Source organism: Ylistrum balloti, unplaced genomic scaffold (assembly GCF_031769215.1).
Source record: "Ylistrum balloti isolate Yb309-2 unplaced genomic scaffold, AGI_CSIRO_Ybal_v1 Utg369752, whole genome shotgun sequence".
Lineage (NCBI taxonomy): Eukaryota > Metazoa > Mollusca > Bivalvia > Pectinida > Pectinidae > Ylistrum > Ylistrum balloti.
In genome coordinates, this window is record NW_026781955.1 from 366,384 (window position 1) to 382,131 (window position 15,748).

A 15,748-nucleotide genomic window follows, 5' to 3' on the forward strand; every position below is an offset into this window, starting at 1 on the left:
TGTATAAATATATATATTATATATATATATATATACATATATTATTTATCATCAAATAGCAGTAGGAAATACAAACCTCTCCATGGCGGTGTTCAACATAAATGATCTCCCGATTAAAAAGTCCGCATTTGACGACTTCCGGTGAGAACGAAATTAAACATTTCTTTTCTGTTTATTTTCCTCCCTTTTGCTCTGTCTTTTTCTTCAATATATACTTGTTGAAGTAGAAAATTTCTAATTCATATCGTTTTCTTCAAATTTCGCATTTCGACATACTTTCGGTTTCCTCATTTTACTTCCTGGAATAGACGCCATTTTGCCTAACGAAAAGTATTTGTCGATTATCTGCGTTTAATGATGACATCTTTGGTTGTAACGGAGAGTCTGCCATCTTTTACTCATGGTAAGGATCGGTGTTAAGCAATATCAATTTTTAAGTCTTTTGAAATGTCATGATAAACTTAAAACCCGTTAGATAATCAGAAAATACACTAATATACTATATATATGTGTTAAAAAAGGGACTAACCTATCCGAAGAAAGCCAATTACACACTCAATACTGGAATGGGCCTTTCCATTTTCTCATTTGATAGATTAGTTCACATTATACTTGACATTGTTGATTGACTAATAAAAATTGTTGGAAGCAGCAAATTGCACTTTGCTTGTCATGATGTTTGAGGATAGCTTCATGTATTTCAGTTATTTTACCTGTAGGTATTAAATTGAATAACAGCAAATTGGTCCTAATTTTGAAGATCGTTTTGTGCAAATGCTACTGAAGTAGGTTTAATGGTCTCAAAATAATGACTGACATTTTAGCATTTGGTGTATTATTTATTGAAATGTGCTATGATATACATGTCGTGATAACATGATCAATCAATCACTACATTACATGTATATGTGCCATGGTATACCAAACTAACGAGCAAATGGCATTGCAATATGTTGCCCACACATGTATAGACACTCAGTAATCATACAGAGATCTTGAATTACTTTTTCTTGTGTATCTACCAATATACTGAAATAGAATGAAAAGAGCAAGGCTCACATTCACAAGGAGTTGGAATGAGTATCTTGTGAGTACAACTCATTTAAGATCTATCTGTCAATTAAAAGATTAAGAAAATTCTCACTAGACATGACTAGTACATAATTTAATTTTAAGGTTTTGCTACATTTTGTTATAAAATACTTCATGTTATACAATAAAAAAACAAAGAAAGTGTGAATGTCGTCGTTAATTCTGTTGTCCGAGATATTGTGATTTATCTGAAAATCACACTTTTGACTCAACAGGGATCACTTCAGTATGGGTAGCCCACATTTTTGACATCATAAATTCAATGCTGTCAAAACAGCTCCATAGAAATATACCCAGTGCCAAGAAGCTTCTATCACATGTTCAATATGCAAGTTTTTTGGTATGTGATATATTCACTTACTTATGAAGGTTATATTTAAAGTGTTACATACATATAGAAATGACTTTTGTGCATGTTATTTCAATGATTTTTTTTTCGTTTGAGTAGACAATGTTCTGTATGAAGGTATCTGAACACTAATGTGAATGCTGTCTACATTAATCTGTGTTTTTATAATTCATGAATCTAGTGACTGTCAGTATCATACTTTATTTTATTATCCAATTGATTTCTATGACAAATCCTTAATTATACAACACAAATCGACAACCTATGAAAATTTCTGTCAAATTAATGAAAGTGCATGTGCCGCCCCTTAGTTCTTAGATATACCATTGGAACTAATATACCAGTATAAAAAAATCTCTACTCATAATGGGCAGCAACACATGTATTATAAAATGCAGCTATGAAAGCTGGAAAAAAATGAAAATAAGATTGTTATATTAGTTGTAGAAGTTATTTTGAACAGGTGCTTTCATTAGAGGTATGGAGAGGAGGTCATTTTGGTTATTTTGATGCTTTACTCATTTCAGTGATTTTAAGAAATTAACATGTGTTAAATGTACCAACCAAAATTAAGGAATGTTGCTGAGGGACAGCTGTCCATTCAAGTATAATTAAGACAGCAATGCATCAATAACCCATATGACCAGGCTTATGTATTTTATTCATTGATATTTGTCTTCAGGTTGGTCCTTTATACTTTTCCTCATTATCATGACTGAGGGCATTGTTGTAAATTGTAAAATCAAAAGGAGCATAACCTACACCAATCCGATAACTAACTTCAATCCCAGGATACCCCTTTGATACCCTGACACAGGATAAAGGTGTTTATAGGGAATCTTGCTGTGACAGCATGTGACACAAGTGTGTTAAGTGTTGTTAACCTATACAAACATTTCACACCTTAGCAGACTAAGACAGTGAACCAAGATGATTTAACATTTCTTAGTTCTTATGTTTGAAGATGCTAAATCATAACTTGTGTATATCACATGTATATAGAGAAAAAATAGAACCTCATGATTCATTTATATATTTTTTTTTTAAACTATAATTACAGAACTATTTTTATTGAAGTCTGTGATATAATTAAAATTATACATAAGTACTGTAAATGAAATAAAATATTTGAGTTGGTGACCTTATATAAGGTTATGATATATACATAATATGTCATTCACCTTATCATTAATGAAAAATAGCAGACACCAACAAGGTTATTTTAAGAATAATGATATATTTCTGTATTTTTGGAACGAAGTAGTACCATGGTATATAACATGAAAGTACAGAAATTCTGGCATGAAGTCGGTACAGCAAATATATCATCAGTGATAAGAAACTGTATATATTGCTATCAGGGTTCATTACCATTGAGTCATTGGTTTGGTTTCAATTAAACTCTCTAGTAACTTTAAATAATGTTTTTTGTACTTGTGGTAATCCATATGAAAACATCTTTCACTGCCCTTTGTATGTAGTTATCTTTATTCCAATTAAAGGAATACTTCAATCAGAGATTTCACTACTTTGGTTATTGCGCCCAATTTGGATACAATTTTCTTCGATAAAATTCGTCTTTCCGTACACCTTAATTCAAATGTCTTTTGTGCAGTCCTTCAATAAGTCTAGTCACAGATTTTGATAGTAATCATTATTGTAGATATTCAATGTAGGCATATTTCCATAATAGGGATTTTTTCAATATATAAATGTCTATAACTGGCACATGCCTTATCCTTTGTTCTTAGGTTGACATTAAATGTTTAAATTGATCAGTTATGGTAAATTTCATATGACTGTTTACCGTCTACATAATGTTATCATCAGAATTATCAAATTCTTCAAAATGATTAAAACTTTCATTTGCAACTTAATTAAACACTAAATAGCATAGCTGTTCTTGATCTGGCCTATTCACTCCATAGTGGCTACTACCAGTTGTTGAACTTGTGACATCACAGCCGATAGGGTCCCATTCATCACGAGTCACCCTTTGGCGAATTAGTATTAGAAGGACAGGTGAAAATCATACACTTTACTCATCAATATCTTGGTGCGGTTTTCAACTTTTTTGATTCAGGATCATAAAAGATGATGTTATATTCAATGCTGTTTTCACTCTGGGTACACTTTAAACTGGAATACTTTGGCCTATCCAATTGTAACAAAGGTCATAATTTATCTAAATGCCTCCATTAGGATTTGAACCCAGCGATTGAACTAAAGAGAATTTCCAAGCAGTATATTGTTACTAGTATTTTATTAGTTACTCTTTTAAAACCCAAAACTTCACAAAGACTTTAATAATTTAAATTGATGGTCTTTAATACCTCAAACCAAACCTCTGATTCTCTAATAGCATTTTGATAGGTTATAACAGCAACAACAGCAAATCTGCACTGTATAGGTATATACTGAAAGGTATAAGGATATTTGATACCTGTCATATTGTTCTTAGCGGAAAGCAAAAAGAAACCTTGCTTTATCTTAGTTATTTCAATTTCCCTTTCAAATTTAAACAAATTGTTCAAGTGATTACTTTTTTTACTTTCAGATTAATTGATTGTTACATCCGTCATAATGAGTTCATCTGATTTACATACCGTTGTCATCAGGAACAAAGGTAACCAGCCGTCATTGAAGCGATTTGAAGTACGTGCTCCAGAGAGGAGGAACGGTATGTTAAGTGCTATCCTTGGCTTCAGGTGAAAAACACTCATTGTACATACTAATCCATATCATCTTTGATTGGATGTATAATTACACTACTTAATAGATTGTGTGACTTTTAACATTACTTAATAGATTGTGTGACTTTAAACTTTACTTAATAGATTGTGTGCTTTAAACATTACTTAATAGATTGTGTGCTTTAAACATTACTTAATAGATTGTGTGACTTTAAACATTACTTAATAGATTGTGTGACTTTAAACTTTACTTAATAGATTGTGTGACTTTAAACATTACTTAATAGATTGTGTGACTTTAAACTTTACTTAATAGATTGTGTGACTTTAAACATTACTTAATAGATTGTGTGACTTTAAACATTACTTAATAGATTGTGTGACTTTAAACTTTACTTAATAGATTGTGTGACTTTAAACATTACTTAATAGATTGTGTGACTTTAAAGGTTACAGGGAGAAATGTTAATTCTTCAATATTGATTTTAAAATTATTCAAGTGTGCAGGTCATTTTTCAAGGGCCTGATATGTTGTTACTCTTGTTGTTTGGCTTCAAACTGACATCAATTACCAATGTGGTGAAGCATTGACTCAAGAACAACAAAATGAAACAGTTGATTTAACTTTTAAAGATTTGTTTTCTTACTTTTTTTTCTCAGAAACATGTGCAAGACAGAGTTTCATACTACAGCTGAGAAAGAAAGTCAAAATGCGTAAGAAAAAGCACCATACAAAGAAGTGGTTTGGTAAAGGCATAAAAATCGAGGTGTTAAGGGACCTGTTAGAGAATAAAAACAATATGCTAGAAGCATATGTAAGACAACTCCTGGAAAACGACATTCGTTTCAATGAAATTGACCTCATTCAAAACCAGCTGCAGTTCGAAGTGTTGATGAAGGACGAGACAGACATTGGCTTTACAGTGAACACTTGTCTGACACCGCTCAGTGCCTGGTCAGTTGATAGTTCCAATCCCACTACAGCTTATTTTAACAGTGTAGATATAGATGAAATATCAGTTGGTCAAGGATACTTGTTTTTTGATCAAGTCTTTATCACAGAGAATCAGAAACACTGTAACAAAGAAAGTGCATTGGATCCAAAAAGCACTGATAAGGACAGTGACCCAGTGATAGGTGATGAACAGGTTAAGGACGTCCAGGAAAGGCTGGATGACAAAGGTGAAGAAAAAGATGAATCCAAAGCAAAATTTACAGCTGGAATATTCAAATTTGAAAGGTCAAGTACAAGACATAGTGGATTTGAAACTGTAAAATCGCCTAGTGAGGAAAAGCTGTTGTGTGATATGAGCTTGAATGCCTTAAAAGAACCTGTTACCCTGGCAATAGATACAAAATCTAATGAGGAAAGTGGATTGGACGATTCAAAAGTTACTGATATACAGGACTTGTTGGACCAGGAAAGGTTTGATGTAAATAGTGCAGATAAAGATAGATCTGAGGACATATATAGCACTGGAGGACTCGGGGGTTCCAGTTCTGGTACAGAAAAAACATTTAGACATGCTAGAACAGACTACGGAAGACGGGGTATTACAGACCAAGTGAGAGAATTTAGTAGCATCAACTCAATCAGTGATTCAGTAGAAAATGATGCTGATATCAAAAGAGAATTTAGCGAAAGACAAGCGACATCAAAATCAGTGATGGATGGATCTACTGAAAATAAGGTAAAATTCTTTGCATATTTGTCAAGAAATTTTGATAGCAGTATTCACAGCATATGTCACCTTATATACATCCTATGTAGAATGAAAATAAAACAATATCAGAAATCAAACAAGTCAAACTTGTATGTGCAATATTGATTTTGAATTTCAGTTCACTTGTCTGAATTCAAGTATAGCATATCATCCATCTGGTATTTTTCCGTTAAGCAAATCCTTCTCAACATCCAAGAGATGCAAGGTCATGGTATTCAGTCTGTTGAATGCTGATATGAAGAGCTGCTAATTTTATTCTAATGATTATCAAATTTTCAAATGACTACTTCTGAATTACAAAAATGTCTATGGTTATGATATTTGTCATGTAACATTTTTTTTTTCATTTTTTTTTTTTTTCGGAAGATTTTACATGGTATATACATGATGACATAAAATCACATTCACATGCTTTCACACTCACTGATTTTATGTGAAACTGTTTATCAACATCGTTATTATCATTACACATCATCATCATCATGCATAACATAATTATTATCCATACATCATTATTTATCATCATAACTAAATGACTTAAACTACATGGTGTCACTTAAAGGATTGTCATCACCATCAAACTGAACTTTAAAATTTGAGAATTATTCTCCACTCATTCACTCATTTTCTCACATCAACACACATCCCTCATCCCGAAAATGTTTAGTAAAGCCGTACCTAGATAAGCAAGAGAAATCTTACAGACTTAACATTTTTTTTAAACCTTTGAGAGAGAGAGAGAGCTAACAACAGACAGAGAGAGAGCTAACAACAGAGAGAAAGAGAGAGAGATGACAACAAAGAGAAAGAGAGATAGGTACAGTTTCCATCATGATTTATGTAACAAACAGCATTTGTCAATATCTTACTGGTATGAAGCTTTTAGTATATTTAGTTGACTCTGCGAGGTTAAGACTGTACAGCTAGCAAAATTACAAAAGATAACATACAATACAATAATGATAATAGAACCATCCTATAAATATAAGATTGGTTTCTATTTACTCCAGTTTAAACCAAAATGCCTTTTGACTTCTTCATTTATTACTAATGACAATTTTCTACCAAAAACATTATCTTTGATGGCATTCATGAGGCCATTAAGATTCATGAATTTGTGAAGACATCTAGATTTAATAAAATGTAGAGCTTGATAATTAGATTTCATTATCCACATAGCTCCAACGTTCTGAAACTATTTTAAAAAGGGAGGATTCCTTGTTATAGGCATATAGAATTAAAAATACCAAGGTAAGTCCACCAAGTGTTCGAATATCTGGATAAAATGCTTGGACCTCCCTACATTCCCATAGACAATGGACAATGGTCCACATTACAAAATGTACATAGTGGGTTAGGATGTAGTTTTACTTTATAAAGAAATGTGTTGGTATCCAGCATATGATGTATGGTTCTAATACTGTAATTTAGAAGTTTTGGTTACTGTATAAAGTAGTTTATATTTTTTAGCACTTTTCCATATCAATACCCTGGTTCCATTTTCTTGTTCCAGTAGGTATTGACACTGGTGTAATAATACAGTCATAAAAGTCTTTGGAACCTCATCTAGTGAAAAATATTTTTAAAAATGAAAGTCAAATTTTCTTTAAAAAAAAAATTCACTGCTGTCACTAGTGCATGGTAGTGTAGAAAGTTGGTGTTAATTTGAAAATGAGGCAGAAACTCATCAAATGTATAAAAGGTGAAATCATTTGGTTTTTTAATTAAGTCAGTTAATGTAAAAACTCCAGTCCTAAACGAGTTCAGATAAAAAACAAACTTATTAGTAACCAGTTCGTTATACCAAGGAAGTGTCTTCAGGACAGAACTTTGTCAAACAGTTCTCATGGATTCAGAGTTGTTCATAATACTCCAAGCTTTAAAGACAACTTTCTAAAATAAATTGCGATATTTCATTCCACATACATTGATATATTCCTTCCCACAGTTAAACATCTTATCAAAATCTGTAGTTGACCTAAGAATCAGATTCCATTTAGCGGATGACTGAACTATTCTTCTCACCCAACAGAGCTTTAGTGACTGAATGAATGCATGTAAATCAACTATTTTTTGGCCACCATCTACCTGATGACATTTACAGGTACCATTCCATATAAAGTCAAATAATAGAGAGTTGACCCGCTTATGTATGCTTCAGGTGGGTTCGGCAAAGTGATGAATAGACAAATCAACAGTAACTAGTGATTTAATGACATTAATCTTACCTATTGCAATTACACTCTGTCTTTTCCATGTATTAAGAAGTGATTTCAGTTTTACAATTTTTTTATCGAAGATGACTTTAGGAATTTGACTCAAGTCAACTGAAAATTGTATTCCCAAAAAAGTAAACTTATTTTTTCCCTACTGTAAGTTAGGTCTAGACTGAAGTAAATGTTACATCACTGTATGTACAACTCCCTAGACATAAAACTTGTGTTTTACTGGTGTTGATCTTTGAGTCAGATATTTTTGCATAACTATTCATTTAAAACCTCAACTTATTTAGTGATCTCTCTTGGCCATTTAATATTAGCCCTGTGACTTCAGCATAGAGAACATAGTATGAATGCTAAAGTTTTTCGTCCGTCAGTTTTTACGGGAGATTTGACTCTAATCCAGTATCACTGTGTATTGCTCTGGTTTCTGGTTCTTGCACTCGTCGAAGATCCTAATACAGGTTTAATAGTATCCACTAAAAAAAGATATCACTGCCTGATACAAGGATTGTATATATTTCCTCAAACATGTCACATGTATAGGGTAGTGACTAGTGGTTACCCTGGTCAGCTCAAACCATGTCTAGTGTACACATGTTCCAGAATAGTGTTTTTACCTCCGATAATTCCATAGAAATGACTTTAATAGAATTGACAAAACTACACTAGACATCCATGACAAAATCGGTGAACCTCTATATCAGAAAAATGTAATAAATTACAGTTTTCTACCAGAGCTCAGAAGACCCTGTCTGTCAATCACATCCGACCATGTGACCCACCTTGTCATGTAACATGTTGGGATGAATGATGTTTTCTTCTTTCAAATGTGATCTTTAAAGTGTACCCTGAGAGTAATTTTATATTTAGATATAATGTTAAGAATGCCGTAAAAATAATAATAATGAAAACCCCGTCAAAATCCGTCGCCCCAGTGTCGAGTTATTAAAGCTCAAAGTTGTCAATTTTAACCTGTCCACCCGGACCTAATCAGCCGAATCGTCATTTCCGCGGAATCGAGGCTCTCCTACTCGTGACGTCATAAGTTCAACATAAATGGCAGTCAACATGACTGACGGTGACAACGACACTGCAACTGAGAGCGATTTGAGCATGAGTTTTGAGGAGTCTGATTATGGTGTGAATGATATGTCTGAAGACGGAATCCAGCCCAACCGATTTGAACTGGAATTACAAGACGATGTATCCAGTGAGGAGGAAAATGACCCTTCGAAAAGTGACGATCGCTTGGGCAACATAGATTGGCACATACTTCACTGGGTCTCACCAGTAGTGGTGAAAGTAGTCGAACAGTGAATCGTCGTTTCAAAGAAACAAAATAAAATTGGGTGTGGTTTTGGACTAATTTTACTATCTTCAAGTCTCGATCAACAATTTCTGATGTCGGGAAATCGCGTTTGTGCAAGACTATGCATACATTCACGAGGTGTCGGGAATTTTCTTACTGAAGAAGTTTCGTCCGAGGGGAATTTTTCTTTCCAGGGAATTTTCATAGCACTATGGATATATATAGATAGGGTGTCAACAACCAATTATAACACCCTCCGCTGTGTTAATAATAAAAATTTGATGTTTTAGAAGTTTAAACAATTATTTGACTGGTTTTTACCCTAGCACTGGTACGCGTCTGTTGTTAGCCGACAGGCGTGTCACCTCACAGGTGTCACAATTGTTTTTTCCAGCCACAGAGGTGCTAATTACCTAGCCTGGCACAGGTGTGATTATGAGTTTAGATGACATCTCTACACTGTGAACTGTGTTTTCAAATCAAGATTGGTGATCTTATTGTTATTTTTACGATCGCAAAATTAATAACTAAACAACATCGTCTGCTGGAAGATCTAAAAACCAAATACACCTTATACAAACAACATACACACATAACCTATTCTATAAATTCTAATAATTCTATTCTATATTATATAATAGTAGTATGAAAATTCTCGGGGTGAAAATTCCCGTGACCCATTCACGACTAGGCCTTCGAGTATTAGGCGTTCACGATTACGAAGGAATAATATTCCTATGACCGCCCAAGTCATAGGCTAGCCTATCAATTTAAAATGTTTAGTTGTAGAATTAATAACAAAATATCAACCTAACAAATATACTTTTATTTAATCAACAATCAGTTTTATTTATCGACGTCATGCATCGACACCCCATCCGTGTTAGTGTTAGGACAACCATACACACCGCTTCCCTCCTCGATAGGAAGCCATTTTAGCGGATTTAAGCGCTAATTCACTGACCCCTCGTTCACTACCTTAGATATTGCGAAGATGTGAAGTACTTTCACGTAAATAAACAAAGAAATTACCACGGAAAATCCCAAAATAGATCACAATCACATGTAGCACAGTAAAGACAATATGGCTGCATCAACAAAAGCGTTGAACTTATGACGTCACAGGTTTGGGTGCCCGAAAACGAGGTCAACGCCTCTCAGCCAAAGGTGTGTTTTTCAGAAAAGTCGCAATTTCTCAGTAACGGAACATTCCACGGCATTTGCGTTTTCGGCATAGTGTATTTTATGTGCAGAACTATTTTTCAAGGTCAACATAGCTGACCTCTCAGGGTACACTTTAAAGCAACTTCCTCTTATTGACTATGATGCCCAGGGTCATGATATTGGGCAGCAGCATGCTGGAATAAAGATTTTTTAAAGTCTGTTCATATGAATGAAAATCAAACAGCCTCCTTTTTGATAATATATCCAAGATACCCAGAGTCTCTTATTTCATCTTAACATGTACTGTAAAGAAAGGTTATGACCTTTGGGATGAAAATGAAAGTATCAGAGTAAACTCTCCCAATAATTTTGTCTTTATAAGCTGTAAGTGAGCTAAATTCTTAGCTGTGAAAAGTTGCTGGGGATACACACATGCTGTCTAAAGGAGGGCCAAAGTAGCAGAAACTTAAATTTACAGGACTGATAAAATAAAACCAATGTAGATAATATGATTAACGATAAATCTACTGGAACATTATAAGCGTTATAGCCCTAGGGCAGCAAGTGAAGTCTCATACCAAATTATCAATCTAGATGAAGTGGTCTTATAATTACTGTAAACAAATTCACAAGCAACTCCAAGTCACAGCATTTTATATCTGTGCTAAACTTTATAGATTTACTGTTTTTGAGGCTTTTTAATCAACATAATAACCATATGATTCAGAACCTGGGTGAAACGATGTCCAGCAATTAATCCACGATAGATTAATGCACCTACCTATATGTACCAGATGTTGAAAATATATGTTAAGCTCAAACTGCACAGTTTTGTAATTTCCTGTCAAACATTAATGGACTGGTATGAAAATATATGTTAAGCTCAAACTGCACATTTTTTCTAATTTCCTGTCAAACAGTAATGGACCGCTATGAAAATATATAGTCTATTTTAACTCATCAAAAATATTTATGGGCAGTGATCCTTTATTATGCAGAAATTAAAAGTTTATATTCAGTCATTCATTTTGGACAGGTAAGGCTACTTGTAGCCTCCCTCAAACTGCATATGCCAATTAATATTCTGATATCCAGCTTTTGTTCTGATCTGTGCCAAGGATTTTCTCTTGCAGTATCCAATATGATACAAAAGTTTACATGGAAACAACCGACATACAAGATTTCTGTGTGAAAATGTCATTACCATTCTTGAGCAAAGTATACAGCCTTTGTTTTATTTGATCATGATTTAGCTAGTTAATACTTCTATCCAATCAGAATCAGTGACAGTTAATTTAAATTTTATTTTTTTTCTCTAGCTTGTCCCTGAGATAACTGACACATTCAATAGAGAAGACCACGTAATAGATGGTGATGTTCAGGACCAGGTAGGTACTTAACTGTTCAATACTTTGTGATAATATTACAAAACAAACTAGTTGTCACTGCTCTCTATAATAAAGAGCACAATCTTAGTCTGATAAGATCAAGGTCGTGTTCTATAGATTCAGCTCGTCTTTCTGTCTGTCTGCAGCTGTCTGTAAAAAAATTTGCTCAGGCAACTCCTCTTGAACTTGTGAACCAATTTCATTAAAAATAGAAAATATACACAAGCATATAAAGGACTATTTGTGGACATACAAATTCATACACATCATCCCTACTTGACGAATCATTTCCTGTAATCTTGTGACTTAATGACATGCTTGGAGGGATTTTGATGAAATGTTAACTGCAATAAAAGACCATTTTATCTAAATAGGGGTTAGAGTTTTAGGGTTCTAGGATTAAGGTCAAGGTCACTATCATTATTTTTATTTGCCTTTCAAAAATCTTGATGGAATATATAGTATTATCAGTACATATGTCCCTTGCATACTTTTATTTATGTAGAGATCTACAACTAAAGTTTTGATTCAAACTCTTTAAAAGTTGGTAAGCTTAAATGATATCACCTCACCATGGTTTAAAGTTGTTTTTTCTTAAATTGCAGTTTGATTAAACTAAATTTGGAAGAGCTACTGTTGTTTTTTCGTTTGATATTGATGGCTTATTTGACCTGTTACCTTTGGCGACCTACATATTGACCTTTGACATATGTTTGCCATTAAAGAATACATGTATATGCAATCATGATAACATACTATTGAATATTAAGGGCATTTGATGACCAATTCAACTTTTGACCTTTACCATGCACTTGAAAAGTATGCCATTTATAAGAATTGATAAGCAATTTAACATACCAATGACATTCAATGACCTTTACAATGTTATTTTAAACCTCAAGGTACAAGTTGAGAGTATCTTCTGCTACAGCAATAATTTCTTGGTCCATCGGCTTGATCACATGCTGTAACGGATACAGCCTATTATTTGACTCATTAGGTGTTTTCAAAACCATTATCATTGACACAAAATCGAGATTTCTGATTGATCTAAATTGAGATGTAGTCTGAATAAGCTGAAAATTGAGATATTGGTTGTCATTTGGTTGCCATAGTAACCAAAAGAGGACCAAATTGGATGAATCTTGTCTGAATATATTACTACCTGTTTTGTTGTGATTTGTGAATGATAGGTAGCAAGAAGTCAGCCATTAACATACATGTTCAGTTTTATTACATCTTTACATCTGACAGTTGAACATATCCAATCCTTGAAAGACACTGTGGTAAATTTTTGTTCTTAAAAACAATTCCAGGAAGTAAATATTTCAATGTTCAAACAGCATGTTTGAGTACATTTCTATGAAATAAATTATGTTTTATAGGAAGCTGTTACAGAAATGTTATTCAGGAATATGGCTGCTATATTGATGGGCCAGGTAATTAGTAGCCAAAGCAAGGCCATTCTTAGGATTAAGGAGGTGTTCCTTAACTTGCAATCAGATGTCTCGGCCTTCTTCTTCAAATACCATTTCTACGATGTCAGAATAACAAAGGATGAAGTTGTTCTACGGGTAAGACTTCCAGCTTTGTTGAACAATATCTTATTGTTTATACTTTAAAACATCCACCTCCTCACTTCGGGTCAGTGATTATATATCATGATGTTAGACATTCAGTTTTCCTTAGCATATTGGTATGATATTATTCTTGTTAATGGTATATGTAGAGTATACATCATTAGATTACACATGATGAACAGTGAACAGGTACTCATAAAAACTTATTCTTTCTGGAAGCATGACATGTTAAGCACCCAAAATTATCAGGGTACGAGGTCAAGCAGGCCAGTAGTGCATGTGATACGCCTCAACAAAATGGTCGTTTGGAAATATGGTCCAAAAACCAATGTACAGACAATCCTTTTTTTTTTTTTCATTCTTCTGATTTTTTTCTGTACACATAAGCTGCACCGGTATATAAGCCTCGCGCCCTACCGCCAAGGGAAAAATCTTCGACTTATATTTGAAAAATACAGTAGAAATCTAAAGAGACTTCCCTGAAATAGTCTTCATAATGTATGTAGTGTCTGTTTGGAATTGATGGAATCTTTCATTACCTTAGTGGTGAGATAGGATGATCTCAACAAGTGTTTATGATAATCCCAAAATTGAAAAAAAAACAACTAATACCGTAAAAACCCATGTAATGTCCGCACTTTTTTTCACCGAAAATCAATCCAAAAAAAGGGGTGCGGACATTACAGAGATATAGAGGAAATGACACTTTTTTCCTTCCGACAATTCATATCATATCTCCTTGAATTGTGTTCTTAAAAGCCAAGCATACCTGATATTATCGTTCTATGGTTTTTTCTATGATGTTTCCTCAACCAAACATGATTATTTATAATTATTTATTATAGTTTCCATGGTTGATTCCTTCCAATTTTTCGTTACAGGTTCGTATTGTGTCGTCCTTCGTAATAGGAAGCCATTTTGTTCGACTTTGTCACATGAATAAAGTTAGAGTTATTCCCCTTTCCCCATTGAAAAAGCATACCCATGAGCATAAACAAAATAACACATTTTCATTCTACATTTTATTTACAAAATAACAATAAATAACATGTACAAGAATATTACATAAAATAAATAATCAGACGTTTTATTGATTATGGATCGTTTATCAGAAAGTCTTAATACACAGCAGGCCGGTTTAATCGCGTTTCTCGAAACCCCAGAAGTCGTCGTCGTCACTGTGGAAGAACTCATCGGCGTTGAAGTTGTCTTCCTCTGTCTGGTCGTTGTAATAAATGGCGTTCTCGTCGTCTGATGGTGTGTCAGTAGGGTCAGTGGCGCCGTGGGTCATGGGCGGGTCATGTTACTGTATAGTTATCGTTAATTGGCTAATCACACGCTGTCATTCACTCACACTCGAGGTGAGGAGACGACCCAAGCTGTTTATAACACTGCTGGGCTAACCCTTATCAAAACACCAATTATCGAAAGGAGGACTTGTCATACTGGTAAGCTTACTGTACCATTATGGAGAATAACTGTTGTTATAAACAATTAAGTGAATTCTTGAATGGTACCTGTATGTTATACACAATGCGACATGCTCTCGGCCATTACGACATTAGCGTACGTGAAATGAAATCGGCAGCTTCAATTTGTATTTTTTACCCGCGGACATTACATGGAAGGTGGGTTTTTCCCCCAGATTTTTGTGTCAAAAAAGGGGTGCGGACATTACACAGATGCGGACATTACGTGGGTTTTTACGGTATGACCTTTCCTTGTGGGATGCATCAAATCAAGTCGACTTATTATCATTGAGAGTCTTCTTTAGACTCATTGATATATTTTGAGTAAACTTTGTGATGTTTCAAAATAAGATAACATGGATGTAAATTCTCAAAATTCTTACAGTCATCTTTCTCAATTTTAAACCTCCCAAGTTGTCTTGTTTCTTATTATCCCCCTCCCAACAAAGTTGGTAGGGGATATTCAAATTTTGATGAATATTTGTTGGTACATTTGTTACCTTAATACCTTTCCCAAGTTTGATTAACAGGGAAATCAGCACATATTTAATGAGACTGCTGTGCCTCTAACTGAATGCTTTCTGCATATTATCTTTTGAAGGAACAAATGAATTATGATGAGACTAGCTTGGTAGACTTGTTACCTTAACCCCTTGTCCAAATTTGATTATTAGCAAATGCTGCATATATTTAATGAGGCTGCTGTGACCGGAAGTAAGAATAAAAGACCTTTAAAAGATTATAAGCATATTTTTACT

General features: G+C 33.9%; 1 protein-coding gene across 1 annotated transcript in view; it reads left to right on the plus strand.

Moving 5' to 3' along the window:
- Positions 1–383: 383 nt before the first annotated feature.
- Positions 384–15,748, plus strand: part of LOC132543303 (uncharacterized) — a 34,840-nt gene continuing 19,475 nt past the window's right edge. The window contains exons 1-5 of the mRNA XM_060206792.1: positions 384–403; positions 3,999–4,121; positions 4,795–5,825; positions 11,873–11,941; positions 13,327–13,515. Of these exons, the coding sequence (XP_060062775.1) occupies positions 4,025–4,121; positions 4,795–5,825; positions 11,873–11,941; positions 13,327–13,515 (1,386 nt within the window). The 5' untranslated portion in view covers positions 384–403; positions 3,999–4,024. The remainder of the gene's footprint in view (positions 404–3,998; positions 4,122–4,794; positions 5,826–11,872; positions 11,942–13,326; positions 13,516–15,748) is intronic.